Genomic DNA, 18,150 nt, shown 5'->3' on the forward strand with positions numbered 1-18,150 from the left:
TCTGCTTCCCTAAATGTAAAGCTGGTCTCACTTTAATTAGTCCCTGCAATACTGCACTGTCTCTTGATTTCGCTTTTATTGCTTCTTGGTCATTTTCCCTGAACGCATTGACTATTCCATGTAAATGCGTTTTCACATTTTCTTCTGATGCACTCTCAGTGTTCTGTTTATTGGTATTTGCTTATAATTTGATTTTTGTTATCCTTTGTTCTTTGAGATCCTCCAGTGATTTTTCAGCAGATGATACTGTTTTGTCTGAATTTTAACCTGCTTTCCCATTGGAAGTATTTTGAATCTTCACAGCACACTCTGTTTCTTCTTCCTGGGTATATATATTTGCTTCTAATTGCTTTTCAGTTCCTGGGTTAACCTCTAGTTTTTCATCTTTGTGTGTACAGTCTTCTTGGCATCCACTGTTTTTCTGGAAAATTCCAGAATATCTTTGCTTTTCCTCCAAGTGCATGACTTGCATTTGCTCTTTCAGCTGCTGTAGCTCCTTTTTTACAGCAGGGGCGAGCTTGGGGTCCAGCTGTACTACCCTCAGAAGATCAGCTCTGGCTTCTGTTTCATTCCAGACTGCAGCATGTGCCTTAGCTCGTTTATAATAGGCTTTGACATTATCTGTAACAAGATTAAGGTTAATGTTGAATAACTGAATAATAAGATTAAGACTGATATTATCAAAGATATGCAAATGTTTCTTGTCAGCTCTAACAATGACAGTTTTTGTTTTCCTGCTATGACTTAAGATCTGATTTATCTCCTTAATCATTCAATTCTGCTCCTGAAGTCTAATTCCAAGTTCCAGAAACAGTGGAGCATGAATGCTTTATTTGTATGACACTGTTTGCATACGGCAGGTACATTACTTTAACATTGTCTTAGGAACATCTGTTTTAGAGAAGCTGTTGTTGTGACATTATTCCTAGCACTGCCGTTCCCACTTCATCTTCCTCCATGGGGTGCTTCATTAACAAACTTGGGTGAATTTCACATGCAGTAGGTTCTAATCTATGCAAAATTCCTCAGGATTATGAGGAGGTTTACAAAAACCAATAATGCAGTGCTAGGCAAATTTTCCTAAATTTGTTAGTTTGTTTTGCTAGCCAGATTAGATCAGTTGAATCAAAGCCTCCTTTAATGAGGATACCAGGGAAGAAAATTTGCAAAGTACATATCTAGATTCAATATGTAACAACAGTTAATGTCTGTCTCTCTCCGTATTATGTTTTAGGAGGTGAGAGGCAACCAAGGTATGTATCAAACCCAATGCAGCCATGGCAAGAATTTATCATGTCTTGGCAGCACGCTAACATCAGTATCAAACCTGTAGCTAGGCACAGCAGCACCAACTACCATGCCACTGTGATGCTAATTTCTAATTTATTTTGCTGTAAAATGTTTTGGTTGGTAACAATTACTGAGCTAGGTCTAAAATGTAAAATGTAGCCTGATTGTAGATTTGTTTTTTTGTATCACCAGCTCATAAAAGCTGATAGGTTTCACCTCTTTACATAATGAGCACACACATAAAATGAAAACTAAAGATATATCGGCAACATAATTGTTTTCTAGCAAACAAAAACAAGAGCTTTTTCAGATGGCAAGACCCCCCCCCCCCACACACACACACACACAAACACACACACACACACCATCCACACACTTGCACCTCCAAATATCCTAAATCTAGCTGCATAGCCTTGAGGGTGAGATAATGCTTCCTTATCTTTGAGGATTCACAACATCACAGTTATCATTGTGGCAAGCTTCAGTGTTAGTGCATATTGAAGTTTTTGGCTCTAAGTCAAGGTATATTATTAATGTGCCATCAAATGAAGAAAGTCAGAACAGCAGTATTGGTTCTGTGAGTTCAATCTAAATCTAAGATTTACAATTGGCACCGCTAATGGTTCAAAATGAAGATCACATTTCTTGCAGTAGGGGAATGCACTACAGTGCCACCATTGTCTCACCATACAAAATATTGCCAAATGTATCCTAACATCACAGTGTTGTGTGATCAAAAGATGATCCAATTTCTGAGTGGCAGTTCTTGATTCTGTAGCTTAGCCTACTTTGCATAAAATAATAATATGTTTCTTTCTCTGTTTAATGCTTTGCTGTCTCTTTGCAATAATGATCTATAGTTCAGGTGAGAATATTTTAAATGGAACAGCAAGGAGTACCCTGCCTTTTTCTGGAATTATATTAGTTAGAATTGCCAGAAATATACTTGAAATATACTTGAGCTAGGTTATTGCATATTCAGCTTTAAAAAGATGTCTGCAACTGTCAGATGATCTTTGTTCTAAATAAGAATTACAATAATTACTTAACTTCATATCTTCAGCCATGTAACCTTCTTGATGAGCATTCAAAGTGTGTGTGTGTGTGTGTGTGTGTGCATATATATATATATATATATATATATATATATATATATATATATATATATATATATATATATATAGGTTCCCTTTTTAATTTCAAAATACTGAAATCCCGAATTTCAGTATTTCAAAATTAAAATACCAGTCTTGAAATACCGGCAAACCAGAAGTGTGAAATTCAAAATCCCGAAGTACGGAGATTTTAAATTAGCATTTCTGGTGTTCTGGTGTGTGAATTGTAAGATGTGAGTTTGGGTATGTATGTATGTGTATGTCTGTTGGTTAGGGGCTTTAGTGTCTGTCAGTTTGTGTTTTGACTGTGATGTGTGTGTGTGTGTGTGTGTGTGTGTGTGTGTGTGTGTGTGTGTGTGTGTGTGTGTGTGTGTGTGTGAGGGTGTGTATAATGTGTGGGAGTGAGTTGCTTATGTGTGTCTGATTGTGCGATCTCAGAGCTAGTATATATAAGTAGGGGGTGTGGGGGGCACAGCTTATCTGTAGTGTAGGATATTATATTTGAGTTGGGGGAAGTGGTGTGTATGTGTTTGTGTGTGCTGTATCTGTAGTGTAGCGTTGGGATTTTGAATTTTGTGGTTTTAGGGTTTCGGTGTTTGGTGTCTTTGGCTATGTAATTTAGAAATACTGAAATTCGGGATTTCAGTATTTAGAAATTACATAGTGAATATATATATATATATATATATATATATATATATATATATATATATATATATATATATGGATCTACTTTTCTTTGTCGAAATTTCATTATTTTGAAAAAGAAAAGTAGAGGACCACTTACGCGAAAGTGCACTTTCGCAAACATCGATTCAACAAACTGATAAAAACACAAAAAAAGTGCAAGGCCCCCCTGTACCCCCCACACCCCTGCTACTTAAATATACTAACTCCAAGATCGCACTACAGTGGGGAAGCAGGTAAATTCCCTTTTCCCCACTGCAGTGTGCTTCAGCACCACAGTGTTTCTTAGCGGTTTGTTAAACCGATATTCACGAAAGTGCACTTTCGTTTAAGTGCACTTTCGCATAAGTGGTCCTCTACTTTTCTTTTTCGAAATAATGACATTTCGACAAAGAAAAGCAGACCCATATATATATATATATATATATATATATATATATATATATATATATATATATATATATAAGAAAGAGAGAGAGAGAGGACTTAGGCATTTGATCCAAATGGTAGGTGGTCAACATCTCTTTAATTGACTACTTCACATTACCTGTGACCACTCCCACTCCCCCTCCTCCAATATTGTCGCAGCAAAGTTTTTTAAACCCCTGGAGCCGTCTTGGCTTACTCACAGCAGCTGCCAGTTCCCTTCAGCTCGTGGTGTATCTCATTGTAAGTGAGCTTTATTTTTTATATTGCAGCTAAGGTCTCTACAAATTCAATTGTTATATTGCTTTGTCACTGTCAGCATTGCTACTGTTGCAGAACTGGTCTCCTATTTACACAAGTTGTAGACAAAGTGTTACGATGTATCATTTTCTGGTTTGATTTGGTACTTAGTGTTCTTCATGCTGCTAGCACTTACAGATGCTATAGTATCAAACTGGGTTGCTACTCCTCATCATTTTTGTTTAGTACATACTTTTAGTTAAAATAGATGCTAAGCAGTCTGACTGAGTGTTCTGTGATTCAGTTTGAACGAAAGAATAAATTAAATACAGAACACCATATTACTGCTAAAAGTCCTGTTTTGCTGCCAGGTCAGAGTGATCCTGGTTGTGCAGGGGTGCTTTCTGCTGCCTTGAATCAGGTCTCTGTTACAGCACAAATGTCGATGTTCTCCATTTTAAGGAGTGCTTCGAGTGAATGCATTTTGAGATTTAGACTTCTAACATTGAGCAGCATGACCCTCAGATTGCATTTGTTTGTAGCTGTTATGGTGGTAATTTGGTCTTTGGAACACTGCCTAAAAAAAGGCACTATAGGGGTGGCAAGAGCCTTGTCCAGTATATGAAAGCCCAAGGGTGACAGATACAGGCCATCTCTGGCAAAGCATTGAGGTCTGTCAGTCATGTCATCCCAGGCAGACAGATACTGGATCCCCTTAGAATGACATCAGAAATTTAGCCAGTTGCTGAAATCAAGCATTTTCTGCTTGTACTTTGGTATCATTCTGAGTGATGGTAGGATGCTGCTCAGAGCTAGGGTCATACCTGTCTGAGCTACATAATCTGAGAGCTCCTCCATGTCTCTTTTCATGTAGTACAGGGAGGTACTTCTCAGGTCATTCACACCCACATGTAAAATGACAAGAGTCATATTTGTACCTGTTGTTGAGGGACCTGAGTGTGTGCATTATGTGGTGGATCCTGGCACCTGACAGGCAGCTGACTGTTACTTTCTCCTTATTCAACCTAGTGAGTGGGTCATCAACGTGCCTCACTATAGAGTCACCTATAATTAGTGTGTTTGGCATGCTGTTTTGCCTTAGGGGCTTTGGTTGAGTGACACACTGTTTAAGAGGGTTATGTGTCTCATAATTAGTGTTGCGTTGTGGTGGTCAAGTGCATTTCTACCTTGGAGGTCTCTGCTTTTTGGGTAGATTTTTAGTGAGAGCCTCCGCGAAGGTGGGTGTGTGGCTTGTGTTTTTATGTGAAGGCAGTACTGGTGTGTGTTCTGGAGGGCTATGTGTTTCATGTGGTGTGGTGCAAGTGTTGACTTTCTCCTCCTGACCAGCTATTCCGATCTTGGCTGGAGAGTGCATGGCTTCCAGTTTGGATATATAAGTGCATCTCTCACAAGTCTGAATGTTGTGAGGTAAGAGGAGAGGGTTATCAGTGTACATGAGGCAGTTGCTACATTGCCTCAGGATGCCCAAGTTTACCAGGTTAATAGGAGAAAGCAGAGGGGAACTGACCTTTAGACATGCCTGTAGTGGTGGGCATTAATAATAAGTACTAGAGCTGTTTCCTTGGAGAACGTTTAGTGCTGGTAGCACTTTTGTGTGCTACAATAATTGCTACAAAAAGTCTGGTAAAGTGCTAGACTAATAAGCTAGAAAAAAGTGCAGGAGAGGAGAGAACTAGCAGATCTCAGAAGCTTACAAACAGTCCAGGATACAGCAAATCTGTATCTGGACTAGACTAATTACAGGAAAGGTAGGAAACATTTTTTGTTTGTTTAGTAGAAAGTGAAGAGACAGAAGATAATGAGATAATTCAATATTCAGAAGCTAAAGGGGTGGGCCTTTGCTAAGTTCTCACTATAAACAGTAGAATGAGCTGATGTAATGTGAAAGGGGGGAGTGTCCAGTATCAACTTTATACCAGAGGTGGGCAACTCAAAGCCACCAAGACTTAAGACCACCACAAGAACTAAGACCACCGCAAGAACTGGGTGCGTGGGTGTGTGGGTGGGAAAAACAGTTGTACAGATTACAGAGATATGTATTAAATCAGAAGTGCAGAGACAACTGAAAATAAACACTTATCTTTTCCCAGTGTCACAGCAGGCAGTAGGTCAGTCTCTCTGCAGCTTAGGACACCTTCAGCAAAGAGGTATGTCTGATTTAAAACTCTGACTATAAAAGGCAGAGAAAGAGAAACCAGCCCAATTGTCCAATCAACAATAACAGTTTTTCAGGAATGCCCCTAGATATATTAAACCAGTCTAATTCTCTCTCTGCCACAACAAAAACAGAAGAAATCCTGTAACAAAACCCTTACACTATTCACCAACACTGGGTATTACCCTACCAGTCCTCAGGAGCGAGTCCCAGTGAACTGATCCCTACATTGAATACATGGCACAGCTGTTTTCAACTTGGTCTTGGCAGTGAAAAGACCTGTTCCTATATGATCACAAAAACTATTGGTGATCAGAGACCTTTGCCTACCCCCACATTTGGCCACCAGTCATAGCTACTAGGTACTCTTGACCTTATCCAACCTTCAAGCAATTAGTACCTTCCCCTTCTGTAGCAATCAATACTGCCTGTCATCCCTTCCCAACTGTCAGTGCAAAAGGCCTGAGTCTATGCTTCCAGTACCTTGTCGGTGACCAGTACATCATTCTTCTCCAAAAAGCCTTGTAAATGATTACTACATCTTCCTGCTCCAACAGCCCTTGTCAGTAGCAAAAGGTAGCACTCCCCTTATATTTATAACCAGACCAGTGGACATCAGTATACCTCTAACCATCTAACCTGAATGTTGGAAATACCTTCAACCTCTCTACCACCCCAGATCTCTACACAGCACTCACCTATCACCCTAGGCCCCAAATGTCCTTCAATACTATTTTAAAGAGGTGTATAATGATTCTATGCACGAATCACATCTCATTGGCATAGTACATGGTGGTCAATTCAGTGTGCCACACCATGTAACCTCTGTAGTACTGGCCCTACAGTGGTGTGTCTTCCCAGGCAAAAAGACCTCCTTCTTTCACCTTCTTTCATTAGGTTTGTGACATGGTGGGCCATTCCAACACATTGCTAGCTGGTTTTCATGAATCTTGTTCACTGAACAAAGGTATTTGTAAGGTATCATGACTATAAACAAACAAAGCTGGATATGGGCATATTTTTTATGTTGGCAGTTTCAGCTTTTTTTCTTGGTTTCTTTGTGTTTGTTAAAAACCACTTTCAATGGATCGACATGAACCCTTTCCTAGTACGTATCTCACAGATATAAACTATTTACCCAGCATTCATGACATGCTTCTTTATGGGGAAGACATTGACCCCCCCCCCACCCACCAACAGTAAATGTAATGCAAAGCTATGAAGCACTGAAAAGTGTAGAAAAGTGCACTGTTAGTTGTACAACTGACTCGCTTAGTTTGGGTTTACCAAGCAAAAACAGGATAATCAGTACAAAAAAAAAGATAATAATATAGTCCATACCTGTTTCTAAGAACCCATAATTTATTCATTGGTTCATTTTCTGAGCTCAAGACAGAGAAACAAGTCCTGGATAATGCACCAGTCTATTGCACGAGACACACACACAAGACGCACACACACACGACACACACAAACACACACACACACACACACATACACACACACACACACACACACACACACACACACACACACACACACACACACACACACACACACACACAGACACACACACACACACACACACACACACACACACACACACACACACACACACCTATTATCATGCAAATCTACAGGAAATTTGGAGAATACCCCATTCATCTATAGCATGTCTAAGGCTTGGGATTAAAAGCTGAAGCATCCAGCAAAAACAGCGTGGGCACAGGCAAGACCTGAAAACTCCACACAGAAGTCACACCAGCTAAGAACCAAGATCGGTGAGGCAGCCATGCTAACTACTGCCCCACCTTGTCACATACCAGAGAGGCTGATGTGGAACCCATAATTATAATACTCATTTAGCATTTTAAAGGAAAAAACACATTCCTTTCGTGGATTGGTTTTACAGCATCACTGTATTAAATTCAATTAACATAATCCTTCTTGTGCTAAATCTGGCTTTATTTGAGTTTATTTGTTATGAATTTACCATGGTGTTTGGTAAGAATCTCAGATGTGTGCTCCAAAACCTCATAGTAGTCACCGAGCTCCAGTAGACACTGGCAATAATTCAGGACCAAAGGGTTGATTAGTTTTTCAAGCTTCAGCCAATCTTCATCCCAGGGTTTCTCCTGGAAGATCAAGCCATAATTATTATAAGGCCTTTGCCAGCACAGAAATCACAAGCAGTTAGTTTAAATAGTGAAATTGTTTCATTGTAAAGTTCTTATGGTATACATCTCACACTAATCTTCTCTAATATTTTAATTTGACACTCTGCATTATTATGTAGCTACTAGCTTATATACAATAAATCTTTTGATATATTTCACCCTTTGCAGTACATTGGAAAATACCCCATTCATCTATAGCATGTCTAAGGCTTGTGGAGGCAAAAGCTGAAGCACCCAGCAAAAACAGCGTGGGCGCAGGCAAGACCTGAAAACTCCACACAGAAGGCACACCAGCTAAGAACCAAGATCTGTGGAACTGTTTTGTGAAGCTTAATACTGACAACTATGGTAGCAGCCAGCCTAAAATGAGTCTTATAGTATTATTGCAATAGTACAGAAGAGCAAAATCAGCCTCATGATATAAACAGGACTGGTTAGAGATGATATTAGAGATGTTATTAAGTTATGGTCAGAATCTGCCTTTCCCTTATATATATATATATATATATATATATATATATATATATATATATATATATATATATATATATATATATATATATGTGCATATGTGTGTGTGTGTGTATATATATATATATATATATATATATATATATATATATATATATATATATATATATATATGGGTCTATTTCAGTAGACTGAAATCTTCCTTACCTGACTTTCAAAACACTGACATGAAAAACCTGAAACTCTAGAAGACTGAAGAAGACTGACCTCTCGGGCCACTGACAGATCACTACGGGTAAGTAACTGCTCACCCAACCCTACAAACACACTAACACCAAAGCAAAGAAAACCCAACCATGTGGGGGTTTTGCCCCCACACCCTCTATGTGGGGGCTTGTGCCTCCCACACCCCCCCAACTAAATATACCCAATTCAGAGATCGCACTACTGTGGAGGTAAGGGGCAAAGATCAACATGCTGGCCAAGCAGTTACTTACCCATAGTGATCTGTCGATGTTCCAAGCGGTTGGTCCTATGGAGTTTCGGGTTTTTCATGGGATTTTGATCTACTGAAGTAGACCCATATTTATATATATGTCAGATGATCGTGTTTTCAGAAAATCGAAATTCATATGGTCGAGACCATATGATCGAGTTTCCAAAAACTCGAACATCAAAAAAAAAAAACACAAAAAAAATCACTAAAATCTACCTTTTTTAAGTTTTTGCAGGGGGGCAAGCCACCCTGTGCCCCATACGCCTCTGCAAATTATATATACCAACTCCGAGATCATGCTACAGTGAGGAAAAGGTTAAATTTTCTGATCCGCACTGTACTACGATCTCCATTCAAAAGCTTCAAGTCTTCAAAAACTCAATCATATGGTCTTGACTATATGAAAACTCGATCATATGGTCTCAACTATATGAATTTTGAGTTTCTGAAAGCTCAGGCAACTGATAGGGACCCATATATATATATATATATATATATATATATATATATATATATATATATATATATAGATATATATATATATATATATATATATATATTGATAGATATAGATATGTATTTATATACGCACATTGGCACTGTTGTTTTACTGTATCTCCCTTCCTGTAAAGTGACTCTTGCACCAGTTTCAAAAGATTGAATATATTTCTAGCAAACACAGTCTCCTGTACTGCACACAGCCGGAACTTCAAAAGCTGCATTTACCTGAAAAGGCCTACTCAGTGCAGTGTTTCTCAGTGCAGACAGCATGGAGCTGCAATTTGTTGAAGGGATTCAGTCTCTGTGTGGTTCCCTTCTATTCTGCATCTTACCTAGATGTTTCCCTTCATATGCACAAGGAAGTAATGTAGCTGCAGACAAATAACTAGCCCCAGCCTCTGGCCTTTTCCTCTGTTCTGTTCAGCAAGGAATTAAGAACTTGCAGTTAGCTGGGTGGGTCGAACTTGTAAGTGCTCTGATCCACACCACACTAACCGTTCTGTCAAACTGTGGAACTTTACCATAACATCTCATGCCTAGCTTGAATATGCTGTGGTTTGAAACTCCTTAAAAAAGTTCATGTACTTTGTGTAAGACTTTTACATCTGCATGACTGCATACTCATATTTTTGGTGCACTACTATAGATCTTTACAACTAAATGCATCAGATACATAGACAGTTGTTTGTAACTCTGTGTATGTGCTGAGTTCCAAAACCTTATGAAGTCCCCTGAAAAAGAAAAAGAAAGAAAAAAAAAAGAAAATCATCTTACTTTGTTTGCTGGGCTATTTTGAAAACAGCCTGGAATTACAACTGCTCCTAACTAGGAATAAGGCAATCACCCCTTATTACAGTTCTTCCTGCCTTCTATGGAAGGCAGAAACATCACAAAAATGTTTAATTGGACTGCTGTATAAAGCTTTAAAGAGTCATTTCTATTGGCTCAGTCTGCCTTAGATGAATGCCTCAGACTGTGGAAGCCTGAGACTGAAAGACAGAAAGTATGGGCTACTGCCTAAATACGAGTGTAGCAGTAAGTTTTTTTTCAGGCATTGCAGAAAAGCTCACTATATAAAGTATAAACCCTACATCACCCACTCGATAGAGAGCTGGCTTACAGACAGGACCATTTCCCAATATTTCACAGTATCTTTTGGAAAGACAGTCACCGCAGTAAACTACTACATTGACAATACTCCCCTAAGAGCAGACTCTGTAGTCAGGGATTTGGGAACGCATGTATATGGTGATTTAACCATCATGTGTAGTGAGGAAATGATTCTATGTTCCACAACTTATAATCAGGGATATGGCATCTAGATCTAAATGTATTATTATTCCATTGTACTCTGCTCTCAAAAAAACAGTCATTAAGTACAATGAACCTTCAGTATGTACCTGGCCAGGCTTCTGCAACAACTGGACCATACTCTGAGATTCCTCACAAAAACAATACATGGTGTAGAAAACAAGTCCTTTGCAGACCACATCAAAGCCTTGTCCTTATATTCAGTCTCCTACAGCCTGACAAGAGGTAACATATGCCTTGCCTACAAAGCATCCTCCAATCTAGTAATAAAGGAACTGTTGCAAATCTATAAAGCAAATAGTATTAGAAACACCTGATCCAGGGACCTAAATCTTGCCTATAACATAAACAGGACATGCTTGACAGACAGATATGTGTCTCAGAGAATTCCCCTTCCATGCAACAGGCTTCTCGTCCGTGGGAAGTAGAGTTCATCCCTGCACTTATTTAAGCAAAACATGAATCAGTGGATGGGGAACCATAAATATACCCCTTGTCTGGCCATCTATGTCTCTGTTAGAGACTGGAAGTTTGTAAATGCTTGGCCACCCATGCCTAAGTATGTATACCCCCACAAAACTCTATGGAACCAAACCCTATCAGATTTTACTGGGAAGCATGGCTTGGTTTAAAAAGTCCCCTTAGGTTTATAGCCTATTTCACGACGATACCATGAATTGGGCCTGATTTCACAGAATACAAATGATGTTGTTTCATATTTTGATGTGTTCCTTCATCCTTGCAAAGTTTTTTTTTTTTTTTTTTGAATCATTAAGACATTTGAGTTTCAGACTTAATAAGCTTCAGAAAAAGCATGCTAATACAAAGCCCATTGTTCTAACAACTTCATAAGTGCTTAAGGGCAAGGTCCATTATCCACTGTTATTACACATTTTTTTATCTTTCTGCTTGATTCTTGAGGTAAGAGGATGAGTCGTATATGGTGGGGGGAACCAGGTTGCAGTTGATTGCATACTGTATTCTGATAGCAGTGAGCTAAGATGATGCATTTTTTTGTGTGGCAGTTAATTTATGAATTTATTCATTCATTGGATCACAGTCAAACTTCTTGGGTGTACAATCAAACAAGTGGCTATAGTGTGTGCGTGTGTGTGTGTGTGGGGGGGGGGGACATAATAATCTGAATTGTTCCTGATTTTGCAGAATTTTGCATACTTTGGTCGTTTCCTTATAACATTTCTCTTTTTTCTTCCTAGCACATCATTGAGGATTGCATTCTCTAAATAATGAGAAACATTTGAGACTTAATAGTCTTCACAAAAACCATAATACAGAGTCTGCTATAATGGCAGCTTTCTAAGTAGATAAATGCTATTTGTGTCCCTGATTTTGAGCATTTGTCCCTCGTTATTTTTTATCTGCCCCTGATTCTTGAGCTAAGAGATTGAGAGGTGTATATGTTGGGGGGGGGGGGGGTTGCATTGTATCTGAAAAGTATTGTTTGTCATAATTTTTTAAAATTTCCATTACAAACATCAGCATTGTACACAATTACTGTCTGTGATACTCTGGATAGGATGCCTGTGAAAGCAGCTGACCTTTGGCATTGTGGTGCAGTGAGTAGCATTGCCATCTCACAGGGTTTGGTTCTATGGTTGAGTTTTTGGCTATAATCCTTTCTGTGTGGGTTTGATCCAGGTAGCCTCCTTTCACCCCCTCAAACCCTCAGCTGCATACTTAATGCTTGTAATCATTTGTGCTTTTACTTTTCATCCCACTCTAATATCAGAAAGGTACACAGAAAGTAGCTATCTTTTTTGAGGAGTAGGCAGATGGACACTTTTCCGATAGAGGACTTCTTTATCTTTGCAAGTATTTATCATCTTACTTTATTGAGAATTACTATGTTTTTACCTTTGAACATTAAGCTTCAGATATAACTTTGTTTTCCCTGAAAGAAAAATAAAACTGAATTTCTTTATTCATGGTATCTGTTCAGGCCAACATTGATTTAAAAGGGTGTAAAAAGGGAAAATAGCTATAATATGCACCTCAAAGAATCTAGAACCAAATGACTTCTGGGGATCTAGCAGCCTACAGGACCACAACTTAATTCAGTTGCTTCATCCACAGTTATTACAATGGAGACTTGGCCATTTAGGGTGTGTTAAAACAATGGAGAAAAATGTAAGAAGTAAGACAAAATGTGGAAAAAAGTAATAATCTAAATAGAAGGCATGGGATCAAGATGAAGGGATAGGGGATGGGCACTGGAAAGGTGCAGGGGAGCCAGTGTGCAACGAAGAGGGTATGGAATGCTTTGTCTAGGGCTCCATTTCACCAAAGGTCGGCCTTCTTGAATGTAGTCAGCCATCTAAGGTGCATATAGTCCATAGAATGGGCATATTGAGTGGGTAGTGAGGCAGTCTGTGGATGAAAGTGACTGACACCATATACTGTTTGATTGCAGGTGATGGTCATTGACCTATCATAATAAAACACCACACCATTTCACTTAGCCCCACATATTCTTTTCCATCCTGCAGCACACCTTTCTTTGAAGTCACCAGCCACCACTGAGTTTGATGCTTCAGTGAGTTCCTGACAACATTCTGTTTGTTAATATGCCTTTTGCAGCATTGCAGGTCATATTCACTGTTAGTCTGAGATTTGCAATTCAGCCACTTTAACACTCTTTGTAATATATGGATCACATTAATTATATTGTGAAATCAGTAGAAAATTGGCCTTGTTATTTTAAGGTTAATACGTAAGAAACTAGTTATAGCAAGCTTATTTAAGTGAGGTTCTCATGTATGAACTTCACTATATAACTGAGCAAACATCCTTACACTGTCAGATACACACTGAGGTCACTACAGAAGTGCATGGGAAGCCAGTTACCAGGTTTAACATGTGTCACACCTCAAGGTGCCACACGCACAGCAGCTAGAAATAAAAGAGTACTGACACTCAGCCAACATCTTTAAAATGTGTTAGACACATCACGGTGCCATACTTTTTTAAACTGATAGTGTAGCAGGGCACCTGAAACCCACCACATTTTGCAAACAGTTATGAAGTTGAATAAGCCTTTTCAAGACTTACAGTACTCAGTGTAGTTTTAGGTCTAGCTCCAGTACACAGTGAATTATCAGTTGGTATCTGCTGAGTTATATTAACAGGTATTGAATCAACAACTTCCACTGTTAAAGGCAATGATTGCTGTTCAGTAGAAGACGAGGCATTAATATTAGAGGGAGCTGCATGATGCATCTTTTCCAATGGTCTGTTCCCTATGAGGCCACAGGAATATATGAGCATTAGTAAAGTCATTGAAGTCTACTACTGAACAGCAATCGTTGCATTTAAAAGTGGAGGTTGTTGATTCAACACCTGTTAATATAACTCAGCAGATACCAGCTGATAATTCATTGTGTACTGAAGCTAGACCTAAAACTATGCTGAGTACTGTAAGTCTTGAAAAGGCTTATTCAGCTTTGCCGGTCCCTTTCAGGATGAACCAATTGCAGAGAAGGGAGTGGTCTCACAGTCAGAACCGGAAAAGACGGAAGATGTCCACGGAGATAGGAGATGCCCCAGAGGGGCAATTGAACAAGTATCTGCATTGTTAATTGTGAATCTTTCCAGTAGGGTTCTAACTAATGATGAAGAGAAGCCCCTTAAGAAAGGGTTGAGCTTCGTACCTGTTAGACCCGCTTGTCTTTCTGACTTTATTGTTGATCTAAGAATGTTTGTTTGTGTCTTTCGGCTTTTCCCGGTTAGGGGTCGCCACAGCGGAAATCCGGTCCGCTAATGATTGGCAGTTGATTTTTATGTGCCGGCTTGCCAGGCCTGATGCACAACCTTCAATGAAGGTACACCCATTCACGCATGTCTCCACGCAGAAGACACTCTAGTTGAGAATCGAACCGTATGCTCGTAAAATAGCGCTTCAACTTTTGTTTCCCAGTGATGATTTTATTGTGAATACATCCTTGAAACGCAGCAGCACTTTTACTCCACAGTTACATCCTACCATCAAAGTATTCTTAAAGGTTTGTGAAACTGAACTTTTTAGTGAACTCAATAGTGACATTAAAGTGAACTGTTTTTATAATATGAGCCATGATGAACAGTTGGTACAATAGTTCTTTTAGATTCATCTAAGTATATTACTAGTATGGATGAAGTGTTGAATTATTCAATGACTTATGAAATTATTTCATTAGCTGATGTAAATCGCATTATTAACAATGTGCATGGCCATTTATATGAGTTATTAATGACTAATAGGATAACCAAGGACATGTATGATTTTATGCTAGTTGACAAGCCATGTATCCCTGTGATACATTTATTTTTTTATTTTACATTTATTAACCGGGGGTGTCTGACTGAGCCGAAAAGGCCCTTTTTCAGCAGAGGCCCGGGGAGAAAAGCTCCACAAAGAAAAATTACAGAAAAATTTAGTTATTTCGACATGATCAGTATACACACAAATTACAGGAGACATGTTTTTACAGTGGTATGCGACACAAACAGTTACAGTGGAGAGAACAAACAAAAACTATTAATTTTAAAATAAAGGTAATTAATAGATTTGTGGTGTACAGCTGAAATTTGGAACATAGGTAGAATACATACATAGTACACAGGTACAGTACATACATTGTAGATTAGCCAGTGTTTGTGAGTAAGATTGAAAACTATTATCAAGTGCTCTAGATTTTGTATGCATGTGTTATCCGCTTTCACTAGCCTGGGGAGCAATCATGGCACTGCCAACTTTCCTTGAGATGTTGCCTGATGAGGTCTTTAAAAGAGGCTTTGGATGATGTGTTTTGAATGCTTGTAGGGACAGAGTTCCATTTTTTAGCCACTGAACTACTATATAGTGCATCTCCAAAGCTATTGTAGCTGTTGGTGACTTCTAGTAGTAGTTTGCTTGATGATCTAAGAGGCCTTTTAGCTGAGTGATGTTGTACTAGGTTTTTGAGGGCAGGACACATTGGGGAGGTAATAGATAGAATGACAGAGGCAGAGCTGATTGTAGGTTAGGAGATTGGGCAGTTCAAGCCAGTGGAGCTGTCTCAAAGCAGTACAGTGATGAGTTCTATATAAGAAATTTTCAGCAAAGCAGGCAATTCTGTTATAGCAGGCCTCCATTTTGCTTAGTTCAGTTTTGTTGAGATTAGTCAGAATGGGAGATGCATAGAGTAGGGTGGATAGAAGTTGGGAGCGAGCAATGGCTGATCTTGTGTTGTTGGTAAGAAATGGTTTGATACGGTAGAGCGACCCCAGTTTGGCATGTACTTTTTTAATAGTTAAGTTGAGATGACTATCAAATTTTAGGTGGGAGTCTATGGTTATTCCCAATAGCTTAGCCTGTGCCACTGGAGCGATTGGAGTAGCATTAGTGGAGTAGATAGTGAATTGACTGTTAGTGTTTTTGTTAGAACTGGTTATAATCATAAGCTGAGTTTTCTTTGGGTTGAGGAAAAGTTGGGCTTTGGTAAGGTAGTTTTCAATGTCAGAGAATGCTAGTTGAGTTGTTTGCAGGAGGGTGGGAATGTTTTGTGCAGTACATATTAAGGTAGTGTCATCTGCATACTGAATTATAGATGCATGCTGTGTGGATGTATGGAGGTCATTTGTGAAGACTGTGAATAGTAGTGGTCCTAAGATAGAACCCTGTGGGGCTCCTATAGTTATGGGCAGCTGATGAGAGAGAGAATTTTCCCATTTCACAACTTGGTACCTGTCAATTAAGTAGCTTTGGAACCAGGTAAGAGTGGAATTTGATAGATGATATTGGTTTAGTTTGTTTAGCAGGATTTGGTGTGAGACTGTGTCAAATGCTTTGGACATATCCAAAAAAAGAGTTGACACTTGTAGGCCTTCATTTTTGAGACGGTTTACTGTGTCTGTGAAGCAGAGGAGGGCTGTAGTGGTACTATGGGCAGGTCTGAAACCATGCTGAGTAGGTGACAGGATGTTGCTGTCTAGGAGATAGTTTAGCATCTGGGTATGGATGCATTTTTCTAGGATTTTGGCCGGGGGGAGAGTAAAGCAATGGGTTTGTAATTATTAAGTTCAGTGGAGGTCCCTCCTTTATGTATGGGTGTAACATAGGATATTTTCCAGAGTTTGGGCACATAGTTTTCAACAATTGATTTGTTTATGAGAGTGGAGACTGTGATAGCAATAGCATCTGCTGTGAGTTTCAAGAAATAGCTGGGGATGTAGGTCGGCTGCTGTTGATGAGGTTTTTAGTTTGGAGAGCATGGCTTTTGATTGAAGTGGTGGAAACTGTTTTGAGGGTAAAGCTTGTATTAGTGTTATTTGTGTTGGGGGGATAGTGAGGAAGGAACTGTCCTGTGATACTAAGGATAGAATTGAGTTCACAAAGTGGGAGCTGAATTGTGTTTCGATGGGAACTTTAGTGTCAGGGGTGGTTGGTTTGGGGGTAGCCTTTTGGGTGGATTTTAGTAGCTGGTTTACATTTTTCCAAAATTTTTGTGGGTTGTGTTGGTATTTAGTTTGTAATGTTGTGTAGTAGGATTTTTTGTCCAGTCTAATACATTTTTTTGCACGGTTGCGCAGTTCTTGGTACTTAGTTAGGCTTTGTGTTTCTTTGTTTTTTTGATAGTAAAGCCAGGCAGTGTCTCTGGACTTGAGGATTTGTTTGGTTTCTAACCTTGATTTTGCGCAATGGAGCGACAGTGTCTAGGTGTTGTAGAAATGTTTTGTTGAAATATGCTACAGCCTGGTCAAGTGGGAGGGTTTTTAGGGGGGTCCAGTCACAGTTACAGAGTAAAGTGTTGAGGACCTCAGGAGAGAATTTTTTTGTGTTTCTAGTGGATATATAGTTAGTGGTTTTGCATATGCTTGTTCTACTATGTATAAAGTATATTATGTTGTGGTCACTTAAGGTGTCTGGGAGACTGCCTGTGTGAGGGTACAATGTGGGGTTGTTAGTTAGGACCCAGTCAAGGATGGATTCCCTTTTAGATTTTTTATCACATCTAGTTGGAATTTGGACTAGCTGCTGGTAGCCATGGACTTGCTGAAAATACATAAACAGCTTCTGGATCCGCCCATGCACCCTATTGTTTCGGGACTTGGGTGGGTCACAGAGTTTGTATCCATTTATATTAAGACTCAATTGAAAGAATATTTGACTCGAGCACCTGCTGTTATCAAGGATACCAGTGATTTTCTGTGTTCTCTAGGTGAGTTCACAACTATGTATGGTTTGTTTGACTCTGATATATTACTTGTTACTTTAGATATACG

The 18,150-nt window shown here is 39.1% G+C and overlaps 1 protein-coding gene across 1 annotated transcript in view; it reads right to left on the reverse strand.

The window, feature by feature from the left end:
* Nucleotides 1–262: 262 nt before the first annotated feature.
* LOC122789831 (aryl-hydrocarbon-interacting protein-like 1) overlaps nt 263–18,150 on the reverse strand; it is a 181,403-nt gene continuing 163,515 nt past the window's right edge. Inside the window, exons 5-6 of the mRNA XM_044057269.1 lie at nt 7,928–8,069; nt 263–621 (exon numbers count right to left, since the gene is read on the reverse strand). Coding sequence (XP_043913204.1) covers nt 263–621; nt 7,928–8,069 — 501 coding nt within the window. The remainder of the gene's footprint in view (nt 622–7,927; nt 8,070–18,150) is intronic.

This window comes from Protopterus annectens, chromosome 15.part0, assembly GCF_019279795.1.
Source record: "Protopterus annectens isolate FY-2018-M chromosome 15.part0, PAN1.0, whole genome shotgun sequence".
Classification (NCBI taxonomy): Eukaryota; Metazoa; Chordata; order Ceratodontiformes; family Protopteridae; genus Protopterus; species Protopterus annectens.